Source organism: Panulirus ornatus, chromosome 40 (genome assembly GCF_036320965.1).
Source record: "Panulirus ornatus isolate Po-2019 chromosome 40, ASM3632096v1, whole genome shotgun sequence".
NCBI lineage: Eukaryota > Metazoa > Arthropoda > Malacostraca > Decapoda > Palinuridae > Panulirus > Panulirus ornatus.
The window spans coordinates 5,612,733-5,628,327 of record NC_092263.1 but is presented as its reverse complement, the minus strand read 5'-3'; the positions used below and the strand labels follow the sequence as shown (position 1 = coordinate 5,628,327).

At 41.2% G+C, this 15,595-nt stretch overlaps 1 protein-coding gene across 3 annotated transcripts in view; it reads left to right on the top strand.

Annotated features, from left to right (window-relative positions):
* The window catches only part of LOC139761328 (ATP-binding cassette sub-family G member 8), a 186,950-nt gene that overhangs the window by 48,981 nt on the left and 122,374 nt on the right, over window positions 1-15,595 (top strand). For all 3 annotated transcript variants that reach the window (XR_011715500.1, XR_011715501.1, XM_071685394.1), the window contains exons 5-6: window positions 146-280; window positions 9,196-9,421. Coding sequence is in view for 1 of the 3 variants with exons in the window: in XM_071685394.1 (XP_071541495.1) it covers window positions 146-280; window positions 9,196-9,421 (361 nt within the window). In the remaining 2 variants the exon portion in view is untranslated. The remainder of the gene's footprint in view (window positions 1-145; window positions 281-9,195; window positions 9,422-15,595) is intronic.

Here is a 15,595-nt window from a genome sequence, read left to right as displayed (position 1 = left end):
TGTTATATTAACACGGAGAGAGAGAGAGAGAGAGAGAGAGAGAGAGAGAGAGAGAGAGAGAGAGAGAGAGAGAGAGAGAGAGAGAGAGAGAGAGAGAGAGACCATTCCTGACCCTAACAACCTGTTATGTTGTTTGCTTCGTCAGAGCTCCAGTGAAGCCAACCTGTTGGCCGCCGAGCCTTACTACCGGGAGCGACGTGCAGGAGGCCGGGCCACCAGTAGACTGGGAGGGTCAGAGATGTCTCTCGTGTCTCGCAGACATGGACCTATATTTAACCAGGTATGAACACATGGACCTATATTTAACCAGGTATGAACACATGGACCTATATTTAACCAGGTATGAACACATGGACCTATATTTAACCAGGTATGAACACATGGACCTATATTTAACCAGGTATGAACACATGGACCTATATTTAACCAGGTATGAACACATGGACCTATATTTAACCAGGTATGAACACATGGACCTATATTTAACCAGGTATAAACCTGACTCTTATCTTCTGGAAACATGAAAAGTTAATGTTATCTTTCCTGATTAATTCATGTCTTGTATTCCATTATTCATTCTTTATTGTATCATTTGATTTGACATTACTCTTATGATTACAATGAAGAAGAGGGGATGTTTTCTGGTGAAATATCATGTTACTTCACCTAACTCATCTATATTGCCTTAAGAAATGTAGTTCACATCTTCCCAACTCAGCTTAATACTTCTTCAAGAATCATTCTCAGAATCAACATTATCATCATCATCATCATCATCATCAGAACCAGAATCAATAGTATCATCACCGTCTGATTCACTGATATCATTATCATCATTATCATAATCAGCAACATCATTATCATAATCAGTAATATCATTATCATCATTATCATAATCAGTAATATCATTATCATCATTATCATAATCAGTAATATCATTATCATCATTATCATAATCAGTAATATCATTATCATCATTATCATAATCAGTAATATCATTATCATCATTATCATAATCAGTAATATCATTATCATCATTATCATAATCAGCAACATCATCATTCATAATCAGTAATATCATTATCATCATTATCATAATCAGTAATATCATTATCATCATTATCATAATCAGTAATATCATTATCATCATTATCATAATCAGTAATATCATTATCATCATTATCATAATCAGTAATATCATTATCATCATTATCATAATCAGTAATATCATTATCATCATTATCATAATCAGTAATATCATTATCATCATTATCATAATCAGCAACATCATCATCATAATCAGTAATATCATTATCATCATTATCATAATCAGTAATATCATTATCATCATTATCATAATCAGTAATATCATTATCATCATTATCATAATCAGTAATATCATTATCATCATTATCATAATCATCATTATCATAATCAGTAATATCATTATCATCATTATCATAATCAGTAATATCATTATCATCATTATCATAATCAGTAATATCATTATCATCATCATCATTATCAGAAACAGTAGTATCACCGTTATCGTTATCAGAATCAGTAGTATCATTATCATTATGAGATTGAATTATATAATTATCGTCATTATTAGAATCAGTAATATGATTATCATTATCAGAGTCAGTCTTCTCATTATCACAAAAACAGTCGTATCATTATCAGAAAGAATAATGTCAATATTATCGTTATCATCATCATTAACATCATTATCATGAGCATCATCATTATCATTTATCATCATCATTATCATCATTACATGATGGTATCATACATTGCACATTATGATCTCATTATAATGTTACAACACCTCAGTAATACCCCATACTAGGCATGCTGTTCCAGACTTTGGTGCGTTGTATATTTTACTTATTTTTATGTAAATTTATGATTAGTTTATCTAATTATTTGATAAAATATGTTTATTTAACAAAGAAGCTCATTCCTTAACGCAAGTGACATCACAACACGACAAGTAACAACATTAACACAACAGTGACGTTGTTACACCGCCAGCACATGTGACATTGACAATGACATTATGATGATGGGCTGAGCTGTAAGATATCATAATGATGACATTATGATGATGGGCTGAGCTGTAAGATATCATAATGATGACATTATGATGATGGGCTGAGCTGTAAGATATCATAATGATGACATTATGATGATGGGCTGAGCTGTAAGATATCATAATGATGACATTATGATGATGGGCTGAGCTGTAAGATATCATAATGATGACATTATGATGATGGGCTGAGCTGTAAGATATCATAATGATGACATTATGATGATGGGCTGAGCTGTAAGATATCATAATGATGACATTATGATGATGGGCTGAGCTGTAAGATATCATAATGATGACATTATGATGATGGGCTGAGCTGTAAGATATCATAATGATGACATTATGATGATGGGCTGAGCTGTAAGATATCATAATGATGACATTATGATGATGGGCTGAGCTGTAAGATATCATAATGATGACATTATGATGATGGGCTGAGCTGTAAGATATCATAATGATGACATTATGATGATGGGCTGAGCTGTAAGATATCATAATGATGACATTATGATGATGGGCTGAGCTGTAAGATATCATAATGATGACATTATGATGATGGGCTGAGCTGTAAGATATCATAATGATGACATTATGATGATGGGCTGAGCTGTAAGATATCATAATGATGACATTACGATGATGGGCTGAGCTGTAAGATATCATAATGATGACATTATGATGATGGGCTGAGCTGTAAGATATCATAATGATGACATTACGATGATGGGCTGAGCTGTAAGATATCATAATGATGACATTATGATGATGGGCTGAGCTGTAAGATATCATAATGATGACATTACGATGATGGGCTGAGCTGTAAGATATCATAATGATGACATTACGATGATGGGATTTTTCAAAACTCTGCTACAGGTTGGTGGACCAGGTAACAGGGTTCACGGAAGGAGAAGTTGAAGTACCAAAGGTAACTAAGGATAAAGGCTTAGGTGTAATAATCTCTGGCGACGTAAAGACAAGAAAGCAGTGCACAGTTAAGATTCATAGGTAGAACTTTTGAATACGAGTACATGAAAGAACTGGTGCGTTCTCACTGTGAATAATGTGTGTAGTTCTGGTCATCTGTTGGAGAAAAGACACAGGATCGAGTACAGAGGCGGCTGCCAAGGTAATTACCTGTCTGATAAACAATTTCTTTGAGAGCAGACAAGATGACTTCAACTTACTAACTTAGAAAAGAGAAGGTTAAGAGATGGTCTGATACAGCTGATAGATATGGTCACATCTTTTATCATATCCATCTAAGCAACTGTTTAAGGAGACTTCTAACTTCGTTTGTAATTATGGACAGCAACTCGTGGGCAAACGTTTTACCTCGAATGAGTTTTAGTAGTTTTTCCTCAGCATTAATGTTAACATATGGAAAATGTGGCTGTTGCAGTGATTGTAAATATCATCACAGAAAAATGTAGAACAAGACGACATAAATCATTTGCTTCAGGTCCACAACTAACACTATTTGTGCTCCATTTGTTTCCTGTAAAATTTACAGATATTTGTCGTTAAATCATGTTTGTTTTATTATGCTGACCACAATAATGACTCGTGCTTCTTATATCTACTACCATCACAAACAGTTGTTCTCGTGTTGTGGCTCTGTGTGATATGGGAGATATCAGAAACTCACAAAATAGTGTAGTCAAAGTTAGAGGGTCAACAGATAACTCAGAGAATAACCTGCAAATTGTCCTTTTCACCATGGAGGTGCAAGTAATGAAAGTCGTGGACTTGAAGCGAAGTATGTATTGATTCTAATCTCCATCGTAGCTGTAACACTGCTCTCAACTACCCATCTTGGCAAATCATTTCACATATTAACAATCCTATTGAAGAAAAAGGACTTCGCCTCACTCGTCGTAAATCGTTCGTCCACGAGTTTGCATCCATTACTACGAATAGAATCAGATGAAACAAGTCTTGTGTAACTTGATAGATCAAGATAATCAAAACCTTTGACTATAGTGAATAATTGGATTACTTTGACTATAGTAAATAATTGGATTACTTTGACTATAGTAAATAATTGGATTACTTTGACTATAGTAAATAATTGGATTACTTTGACTATAGTGAATAATTGGATTACTTTGACTATAGTGAATAATTGGATTACTTTGACTATAGTAAATAATTGGATTGTTTTGACTATAGTGAATAATTGGATTACTTTGACTATAGTGAATAATTGGATTACTTTGACTATAGTGAATAATTGGATTACTTTGACTATAGTAAATAATTGGATTACTTTGACTATAGTAAATAATTGGATTACTTTGACTATAGTAAATAATTGGATTACTTTGACTATAGTGAATAATTGGATTACTTTGACTATAGTGAATAATTGGATTACTTTGACTATAGTAAATAATTGGATTGTTTTGACTATAGTGAATAATTGGATTACTTTGACTATAGTGAATAATTGGATTACTTTGACTATAGTGAATAATTGGATTACTTTGACTATAGTGAATAATTGGATTACTTTGACTATAGTGAATAATTGGATTACTTTGACTATGGTGAATAATTGGATTACTTTGCAATTATCGATTCGTATGAGCGTATGAGAACAGTTCATCAGTTTGTCTTTCAGTTTGAAGCTGAAGATGTTCATGTCCAGTTGCACATATATTTCCCAGTTTTTTTTATCATTAATGGATTTTGATATCCTACAACACAAGCCATCATTATCCTTGTGACACACCACTTGCTAGATCTAGTAACCATTCTGAGGCTCCACCATTTATCACTGCTCTGTTTACGGTCAGCAATATCATGTGACGTCATTCGTGCTGGTCATCTTGAACGCAAAACCGTATCGAAAGATTTTTAATCTTGATATATAACGTCGAGTTTCGTCTTGCATGTTGATTATGTCAGAAAAGACATCAAGCAGAACTACCAGACATGAGCGATTTCGTCGTAAACCATCTTATATTAAGTGGTGGTCTTCTAAATGATTTACACTTGTATTTCTAATGAAGGTTTCCATAAGTTTTCCAACTACAGACGTTAAGCTAACGGGACGATAATTTCCCGGCAGTAACCTATTACCTCTTATGAATATCAATGTTACATTGGCAAACTTTCCTTCATCTGGAACTTTTCATGTAACTAACTGAACATGGTGGCAGCCAAGAGTTTAACTATCTCACTTTTCGTCTCCTTCATTGGTTAACATGTATCAGGTCTTACCGTTTATTTATTTTCATTTTGTTTATGACTGCGTGTCCTCGGCCTGGATGTTAGTTTGTTGAAGACCTGTGTTATGTGCCAGTAGACACGAGAACTGTGTTATGTGCCAGTAGACACGAGAACTGTGTTATATATTAGTACACACGAGAACTGTGTTATGTGCCAGTAGACACGAGAACTGTGTTATATATCAGTACACACGAGAACTGTGTTATGTGCCAGTAGACACGAGAACTGTGTTATATATTAGTACACACGAGAACTGTGTTATGTGCCAGTAGACACGAGAACTGTGTTATATATTAGTACACACGAGAACTGTGTTATGTGCCAGTAGACACGAGAACTGTGTTATATATCAGTACACACGAGAACTGTGTTATGTGCCAGTAGACACGAGAACTGTGTTATATATCAGTACACACGAGAACTGTGTTATGTGCCAGTAGACACGAGAACTGTGTTATATATCAGTACACACGAGAACTGTGTTATGTACCAGTACACACGAGAACTGTGTTATGTGCCAGTAGACACGAGAACTGTGTTATATATCAGTACACACGAGAACTGTGTTATGTACCAGTACACACGAGAACTGTATTATGTGCCAGTAGACACGAGAACTGTGTTATATATCAGTACACACGAGAACTGTGTTATGTGCCAGTACACACGAGAACTGTGTTATATATCAGTACACACGAGAACTGTGTTATGTGCCAGTACACACGAGAACTGTGATTATGTACCAGTACACACGAGAACTGTGTTTGTTATGTAGCAGTACAAGCAAGGGTTGTGTTATGTAGCAGTACAAGCAAGGGTTGTGTTATGTAGCAGTACAAGCAAGGGTTGTGTTATGTAGCAGTACAAGCAAGGGTTGTGTTATGTAGCAGTACAAGCAAGGGTTGTGTTATGTAGCAGTACAAGCAAGGGTTGTGTTATGTAGCAGTACAAGCAAGGGTTGTGTTATGTACCAGTACAAGCAAGGGTTGTGTTATGTAGCAGTACAAGCAAGGGTTGTGTTATGTAGCAGTACAGACGTGGTGTTAGCTGCAGTAATGGTGTGACATGGGTCGCAGCGGCTCGCGTCTGTGTGAGGAGGGAGGGAGAGTGTACCGTATGTACTGGCTGACCAGTCCAACGTTCCCCCACACCTGGTCCTCCCGCTCATGATGGCAGAGTCGGGAGTTGAGGGAGGCAGGCGGCGAGAAGCGCTTCTGCAGAGTAAGACCAGGCACGGAGGTGTGAGAGCGCGGGTGGACCTCGGAGCCAAACCCCCACAGGTCAACACTGTTCTCTGAAGGCTGGCTCATACCTACCGTTTCCCTCACGTGTTATAACAAGAGTAACGCTGGCCAATATAACAAGAGTAACGCTGGCCAATATAACAAGAGTAACGCTGGCCAAGTATTGGTTCCTGACACATTTCCCTGTGACCGAGCCTCTGTACCGTTACTCCTGCTATCACATCCGGTACAGTCTATACGTCACGCTCACACTACGTTACCCACACAATAACCACTCTCCTCGCAGTTATATATATATATATATATATATATATATATATATATATATATATATATATATATATATATATATATATATATATATATATATATATTGTACGTGTTTCTGTAGGAAGTAATATGGGTAAAGTGTGTGTGTGTGTGTGTGTGTGTGTGTGTGTTTGAGCCCTGGGCTGAACGAGCAACAGGTGACCCCGTTAAGAGGTGGACGAGGAACTAGGAAGCTTAGCCCTCACGTGCTAGTGACACACACACACACACCTCCCTCTCTCCCTCTCTCTCTCTCTCTCTCTCTCTCTCTCTCTCTCTCTCTCTCTCTAGTTGGATGGTTTTTTATCATTTCTTGATAAAAGTGATAGATCATGTTCCTAACAGGATTTGAAGATTAAGTGTATTTGAAAAGTGTTCTGTGTACAGTACACATTATGCACTGTGGGACAGGAATCTGTGTGTAGTACATATTGTGCTGAAGGAGGTTGCTTGTACAGTTCATACTATGTACAGTTGAAGGTTTTGTGTACAGTACATATTATGTACAGTTGAAGGTTTCGTGTACAGTACATATTATGTACAGTTGAAGGTTTCGTGTCCAGTGTACATCATGTACAGTTGAAGGTTTCGTGTACAGTATATATTATATACAGTTGAAGGTTTCGTGTACATTGTATATCATATACAGTTGAAAGAGGTTTCGTGTACAGTATATATTGTGTACAGTTGTAGAGGGTTCCTTGTGCAGTAGAAGAGAGATTTTTCATTTTCATGTATTTTTTCTGTAGTTTGTTGTTAGATATTTTGATGATGATGAGTCAGCCATGAACATCACAAGATTATATTTAGTCTTTGTAGATAAGGAGCTCCGTAGAAGATTATGTTTGCTGTCAACAATTGAATGATCGTCAAACAAGAGATATTGTCACAACATACACAGGTTGTAATAATTAGATACATCAATACATATTTGAATGATTCTAAGTTTCTGAGAAGCAGAAAGTGGGTGTGGGTATGTAAGGTAAGGTTGGTTGGCCAGGATCGTATCTCTGTTATGATACAGGAGGTGAGGAGTTGCCTGCCATACTGTGTTTACGTCACTACCTGTGTATTCCTCAAGTCACTGGAGTGTGTTTTATTACGGCTGGAGAAAGTACGTGTTTTTCCTTATTCATTTGCGACTTTTTATGGTGTGGATCACCAGAAACGTTGGTTTTCTACGTAGCTGTAATTGATACGAGCCTCTGGTTGAGTGGCAACCGAGACCAATACGCCAACGATCGTTAAGATTGACGTGTAACGAGCCGATCAAACTGTAGTTCCTGTCATGATGTTGCTGCCATCATGGTTTACCATGAGGATGGTTTGATATTTGTGACCTCTGACGTAATGCCTCACAATCGTCTTCCTTCCTAATAAAAATGGACAAATTATGGTGAGGTGGGAACTCAGGCAGACGTAGTGGTCGAGTCGTGAGGGAGGAGCATAGAGGGAGGGAGGCAGCCAGCTTGCCCGGCTCGGCCGCCAGTACCTCGTAAACCTTGTGTGTGGTTGCACGCATACGTGTCCACTGGTCCCCCGCGTAGCCCACAGATAGAGACGCGTAAGTCACGCAAGGTGAAGCGGGGATACATAACGTGCACATGTGTAGTTAACTATGTTGTTTGATAACCAACAGAGCAAAGTGGTGTCGGTTCAGTGGTTTGTGAATACTGTCTGAGGTCACATAACATTAAATGACCTGCTTAAAGGCCAAAAATTAAGGTATACATTTAGTGATGCAGAACAAAAACAAGGACTGTGTAATGGTGTCGCGATTCATGTTTAATGACTGACAAAGATCTGTGTTGTGAAGTAGTTGACCATTGACAATAGGAGCGAACAGTTTTTCTTCCTGCACTACTGCACAAGCTACTGACTGACATAATGGAATATATTCGGCTAAAGAACTTCCATCCTCGTTCTTTCCCCACCGTTATAACCTCTCCAACTTCCTCCTCACCCTACCAGCCCCCCTACCGCCTCCTACCCTCCACCTACAAGAACCCCTCCTGCCTTTCCCCTCCCACCTCGGGCTACTCCCGTGTTAACACGTACGGCACCACCAACCACACAGTGCCACAGTACCCACCCTTCCAGAGCATAAAGTACCCCTCACCGGTGGCACCTCCCTCACCCTCACAGTACGCCTACTCCTCTAACCATCAGTACCCGCCCACCACCCACCGCCCACAGGCGCCCACCTGTCACCTGGCCTCCTACGCCCACAACCCCTCCACCCTTCAACGCCTGCACGCCCACACTTCACACGCCACTCACCAGCACTACGCCCCTGGTTCCAAACAGCCTCCAGATGGGACAGCATACCGAGAGCCGCCCATGTTGAACGACAAGCTCTTCCCCCGAGACAACCCGTGGTCAGAGGAGGGCGGCATGGGCCTGAAAGGTCCTCACCTGCAGGTGCGAGGCCTGGTGTACGAGACCCGCGGGCGTGGCGGACGCACTCACCTCCTAGATGGCATTACCTTGGAAGCTCGAGGTGGGGAGGTCCTGGCCGTCTTAGCTACGAATGGTAAGTGTTAAGACTCTCTGTTGGCCTCGTTATGCTCGCTGGTTGACGGCATATCATTCTGGTTTATGGTGGTGGGAAATGTATTCATCAGTAGTACTTGTCTCTCAACTGTTACCATGTTCCAATTAGTGTTCGACCCCACTGATAAGTAACACTTGATGGCCTCGTTATGCTCGCTTGTTTACAGGGTAAGTGAGTCTGACTCCGAATACTGTGTGTGTATAATATAAGTAGTTACAGTGTGTCAATTGCTGCAGCCATGCCATAGGTAAGGTCTGATGGCGTTTGACCTCAGAGATAAGTAACATATAGCCACTCTGCACCAAACTCTTGTTACAGGATTAAAGGTTTGTTTATCACCGCTCGCTAAGTTGGTTAAGCTGAGAAAGTTGGTGTTATAAAGTATTCATGAATTCTCACCTGGTGGGAGAAACCTGGAAAACTGGTTGCCTCCTGCGAGACCCACTTATTGTGACTGCAAATTATTGTCTGACCTTGGGAGTATATGTTCAGTATGTATGTCAAATGTTCACTACACATATTCTAATGAACTTAAAGAAGATGATCACTGAATTATAAAGTAATGGTAAACATGTGATTTAACGGCACACACAATTAACTTGAGGAATAATATAATGATAGTGTAACTCGTTATACAAGTGAGTAAGACTGGAGTAGCCTGACAGTCATCTTACTGTCGTACTAGCCAGAGCTGCAACCATCACGCTTCAAGATTCCACTAATTCTTCCATTCCCGGAAGTTACTTACCTCAGCGGTGATCACCTTAAGCTACGTTTTACCCCAACAATTTTCTGTCGTATTAAAACTGAAAAATAATATATCTGTGAGGTAATAACTGCAAGGAAGAAAGACTGAGGAACGCGTGGCTGGTGAACAGTGGGCAAGGACAGTGTCCACTGTACAGCTGACCAAGGGAACGGTGGAGGAGGTACAGTGTCCATTGCACACCTGACCATGGGAACAGTGGGAAAGGACAGTGTCCAGTGCACGACCAGAAGAACGGCGCGGCAGGGGTAGTGTCCAGTGTACATACTAGCTGGTGGATGACGGGGAAGGGGCAGTGTCCAGTCCACTTCCCAGCTGTGGAATAGCAGTGGAGGGGCAGTGTCCATTATGCAACCGAGATGGTGATGGGCAGGGGATGGGTAGTATTCAGTAAACACCCTAGCTGGTGATGGGTATGGGAGGGGCAGTGTCCAGTACACATCCTAGCTGGTGTTGTAACATTGGGTCGCAGCACCGTAGGCGCTACGTTGTTAAACTCAGTTACGTACACACAGACACGGTCCATGGGTCGTGGTCCGCAAGAAGTGCATGTCTTGTGGCGGTACAACTTTTGTGGTGACGACCAGACAAACGGTACAGTCAGGTAGTACAGTGGCCATGGTTGCTTGGAGACACATCTGAGACAAGTAACTGATATATATATATATATATATATATATATATATATATATATATATATATATATATATATATATATCCCTGGGGATAGGGGAGAAAGAATACTTCCCACGCATTCCTCACTTGTCGTAGAAGGCGACTAAGGGGCGCGGGAGCGGGGGGCTGGAAACCCTCCTTTCTAAAAGGGGAAACAGAAGAAGGAGTCACGCGGACAGTGCTCATCTTCCTCGAAGGCTCAGATTGGGGTGTCTAAATGTGTGTAGATGTAACCAAGAAGAGAAAAAAGGAGAGATAGGTAGTATGTTTGAACCTGGATGTTTTGGCTCTGAGTGAAACGAAGTTCAAGGGTAAAGGGGAAGAGTGGTTTGGGAATGTCTTAGGAGTAAAGTCAGGGGTTAGTGAGAAGACAAGAGCAAGGGAAGGAGTAGCACTACTGAAACAGGAGTGGTGGGAGTATGTGATAGAGTGTAAGAAAGTAAACTCTAGATTGATATGGGTAAAACTGAAAGTGAATGGAGAGAGATGGGTGATTATTGGTGCATATGCACCTAGGCATGAGAAGAAACATCATGAGAGGCAAGTGTTTTGGGAGCAGCTGAGTGAGTGTGTTAGTAGTTTTGATGCAAGAGACCGGGTTATAGTGATGGGTGATTTGAATGCAAAGGTGAGTAATATGGCACTTGAGGGAATGATTGGTGTACGTGGGGTGCTCAGTGTTGTAAATGGAAATGGTGAAGAGCTTGTAGATTTATGTGCTGAAAAAGGACTGATGATTGGGAATACGTGGTTTAAAAAGAGAGATATACATGAGTATACGTATGTAAGTAGGAGAGATGGCCAGAGAGCGTTATTGGATTACGTGTTAATTGATAGGCGCACGAAAGAGAGACTTTTGGATGTTAATGTGCTGAGAGGTGCAAGTGGAGGGATGTCTAATCATTATCTTGTGGAGGCGAAGGTGAAGATTTGTAGAGGTTTTCAGAAGAGAAGAGAGAATGTTGGGGTGAAAAAGAGTGGTGAGAGTAAGTGAGCTTGGTGAAGGAGAAGTGTAAGGAAGTACCAGGAGAGACTGAGTACAGAATGGAAAAAGGCGAGAACTAAGGACGTAAGGGGAGTGGGGGAGGAATGGGATGTATTTAGGGAAGCAGTGATGGCTTGCGCAGGGGATGCTTGTGGCATGAGAAGCGTGGGAGGTGGGCAGATTAGAAAGGGTAGTGAGTGGTGGGATGAAGAAGTAAGATTATTAGTGAAAGAGAAGAGAGAGGTTTGGACGATTTTTGCAGGGAAGTAATGCAAATGAGTGGGAGATGTATAAAAGAAAGAGGCAAGACGTCAAGAGAAAGGTGCAAGAGGTGAAAAAGAGGGGAAATGAGAGTTGGGGTGAGAGAGTATCATTAAATTTTAAGGAGAAAAAAAAAGATGTTTTGGAAGGAGGTAAATAAAGTGCGTAAGGCAAGGGAGCAAATGGGAACTTCAGTGAAGGGGGCTAATGGGGAGGTGATAAGTAATGGTGGAGTGAGTATTTTGAAGGCTTGTTGAATGTGTTTGATGATAGAGTGGCAGATATAGAGTGTTTTGGTCGAGGTGGTGTGCAAAGTGAGAGGGTTAGGGAAAATGATTTGGTAAACAGAGAAGAGGTAGTAAAAGCTTTGCGGAAGATGAAAGCCGGGAAGGCAGCGGGTTTGAATGGTATTGCAGTAGAATTTATTAAAAAAGGGGGTGACTGTACTATTGACTGGTTGGTAAGGTTATTTAATATATGTACGTCTCATGGTGAGGTGCCTGAGGATTGGCGGAATGCGTGCATAGTGCCATTGTACAAAGGCAAAGGGGATAAGAGTGAGTGCTCAAATTACAGAGGTATAAGTTTGTTGAGTATTCCTGGGAAATTATATCGGAGGGTATTGATTGTTCTTTTATTATACTTTGTCGCTGTCTCCCGCGAAAGAATGGCCCAACCTGCCCACATACACATGTATAGACATACACCTCCACACACGCACATATACATACCTATACATTTCAACGTATATATAAATATGCATACACAGACATATACATATATACACACGTACATATTCATACTTGTTGCCATCATCCATTCTCGTCGCCACTCGCCACACATGAAATGGCGCACCCCCCGTGCGTACGAGGTAGCGCTATGAAAAGACACCAAAGGCCACATTCGTTCACACTGAGTCTCTAGCTGTCATGTGTAATGCACCGAAACCACAGCTTCCTATCCTTTCACACACTTTTCCAAACTCAGTCATCAACTTCTGCAGCTTCTCACTCGGATCAGCCCCGAGAGCTGCATCATCGGCGAACAACAAGTGACTAACTTCCCAGGCTCTCATGCCCAACAGACTGCATACTCACCCCTCTCTCCAAAACCTGTCCCCCAACCTTACTAAACCTAATACCTTGCTTTTATTCGCATTTACTCTAAAGTTTCTCCTTTTACACACTTTTCCAAACTCATTCACCAACTTCTGCAGTTTCTCACTCGAATCAGCCACCAGTGCTATATCAGCAGCAAACATCTGACTCACTTCCCAGGTCCTCTTTTCCCCCACAGCCTGTACACTTCACCCCTCTCTCCAAAACTCTCGCATTTACCTCCCTCACCCCCCCCCCCAATTCGTAAATAAATCGAACAACCATGATGACATCACACACCCCTGCCACGGACCAACCTTCACTTGGAACCATTCACTCTCCCTACTCTCACACACTCCTTACACCCTTGATGAAAACTTCTCACTGCTTCCATCAGCTTTCCTTCTGCAAAGCATCTCTATCATCCCGATTATATGCTTTCTCTAGATTCATAAATGCCACATACAGATCCATGTTGGGAAGGTGGAGGAAGGGAAGATGGTGGTTGAGGAAGGGAAGGTGGAGGTGGCTTGATTAAGGAGGGGAAAGTGGAGATGGGAAGTTTGAGGAAGGGAAGATGGAGATGGGGAAGTTTGAGGAGGGGAAGGTGGACGTAGGGAAGGTTGAAGGAGGGAAAGTGGAGGTGGGGAAGGTTGAGGAAGGGAAGGTTGAGGAAGGGAAGGTGAAGGTGGGGGAGGTTGAGGAAGGAAAGGTGGAGCTGGGGAAGGTGACAAGTGTATACCATTAACCTGGTGGTGTCCGAAATCTTCATTAAGTGATGTGCCACGTAACGTGAGTAACAGTTTGTAGAGATGTGTGACGACGGGTAACATATACAACTGTATGACTGTGGTACATCCTGCAGTTGTAACACGTCCATGATTGATATCATGATAGATCTAACATGAGCTCGGCCCGTGGCTCTCTGTCCGCCTCCTGCACTGGTCCTGCTAAAGATGTTGCAAGTCACTCGGGAGAGATCCCCGCTTGAGGCAGTTCGCTCGCGTTACTTTGCCGCTTTCTACCACATGGATCCTACCACACGGATGTGAATAAATGAGGAAGTTACACGTGCAACAGACGGTGTGACAGTTGATGTGACGTGATCCATGATATAGATACTTGCCATGCACACACCATGGTAGTAGATCCCGTTGTGTCTGGCCGTGATGGAGAGCCACCGTCCCGCCGTCCTCCAGCTGTGAGGAAATGATCAGCCTCACTGTGACCCTCCACAGGAAACACCACCTCATTATTGATACAAGAACCTCATCTGCATATATGAAGACCTGCTGTTGCCTTCGCTAATGATCCCGTGAGTGAAATTTATTCCAGTGAATTTCGTTCATGTCTCAACTGGCTTGGTTCTCTTCCATCACCAGCTTAAAAAACTGATTAATGGAAGTATTGTGAGTTCAACCTTATGTTAGGAACACTCTAAGTTGACAGTTATGGTATGTACATAAGACACACACTACCGTAAATGTAGTACAGTTACTGTAGTGAACCTACCACAGCATCTGGTCCAGTGGTATGCGGGGAAGCTGTAGTGAACATACCACGGCATCTGGTCCAGTGGTATGTGTGCCTACAGGACTGTAAGTGTAGGTACAGAGCTGTAAGAGTGGGTACAGAACAGTAAGAGGGAGAACAGAACAGTAAAAGTGGGTAAAGGACAGGTAAGAGGAAGTACAGGACTGTAAGAGTGGATACAGGATAGTGTGAGTACAGGACAGTAAGAGTGAGTACAGGATTGGGCCACAAAGCGTACTTTGCCTGTACCACAACCTCAGGAACTGACCACATGATGGGATGGTCCGCACAGTTTCCTGTCGTGTCAGACAGACCACATGACGGGTCCTCGTCACGTCTGATGTAATCATTATTCATAATTCGTCATCATTATTCTCTGGTATACTTAAGCTGAAATAATGATAGGTCACATGTAATTTTGTTCTGATCCACGTAGAACAGAGCACAAGAATGATGTAGGAAACACATTATGTTTCCACGAGACTTTTCATGTGTTGAGCAGAGTTTCATGTACTGTTGTGCCTTAATTATTGTATGGGTATGGCCGTCAGTGACCATGCCCACCTGCCTGGAAGTCTTGAATACTTTGAGGAAAGTGTTTTCTTGTCATTTCGTCTCCATTACTGCCGGCAACCATCTGATACTTACGTACGCTTCATTGTAATGATAAAGACTGTTGACTTATATCATTAGATCTCTCTAAACCCTAACCATTTCCCTCCCACCTTGACTTGTTTCTTCCAACTCAGTACACAGTAACTATAAAGCCGCTTTTCTCGCCATAATTTCCTCTTATGTTGACTGTATATTTCGTTGCGTCTCTGGTAAGTGTTCGT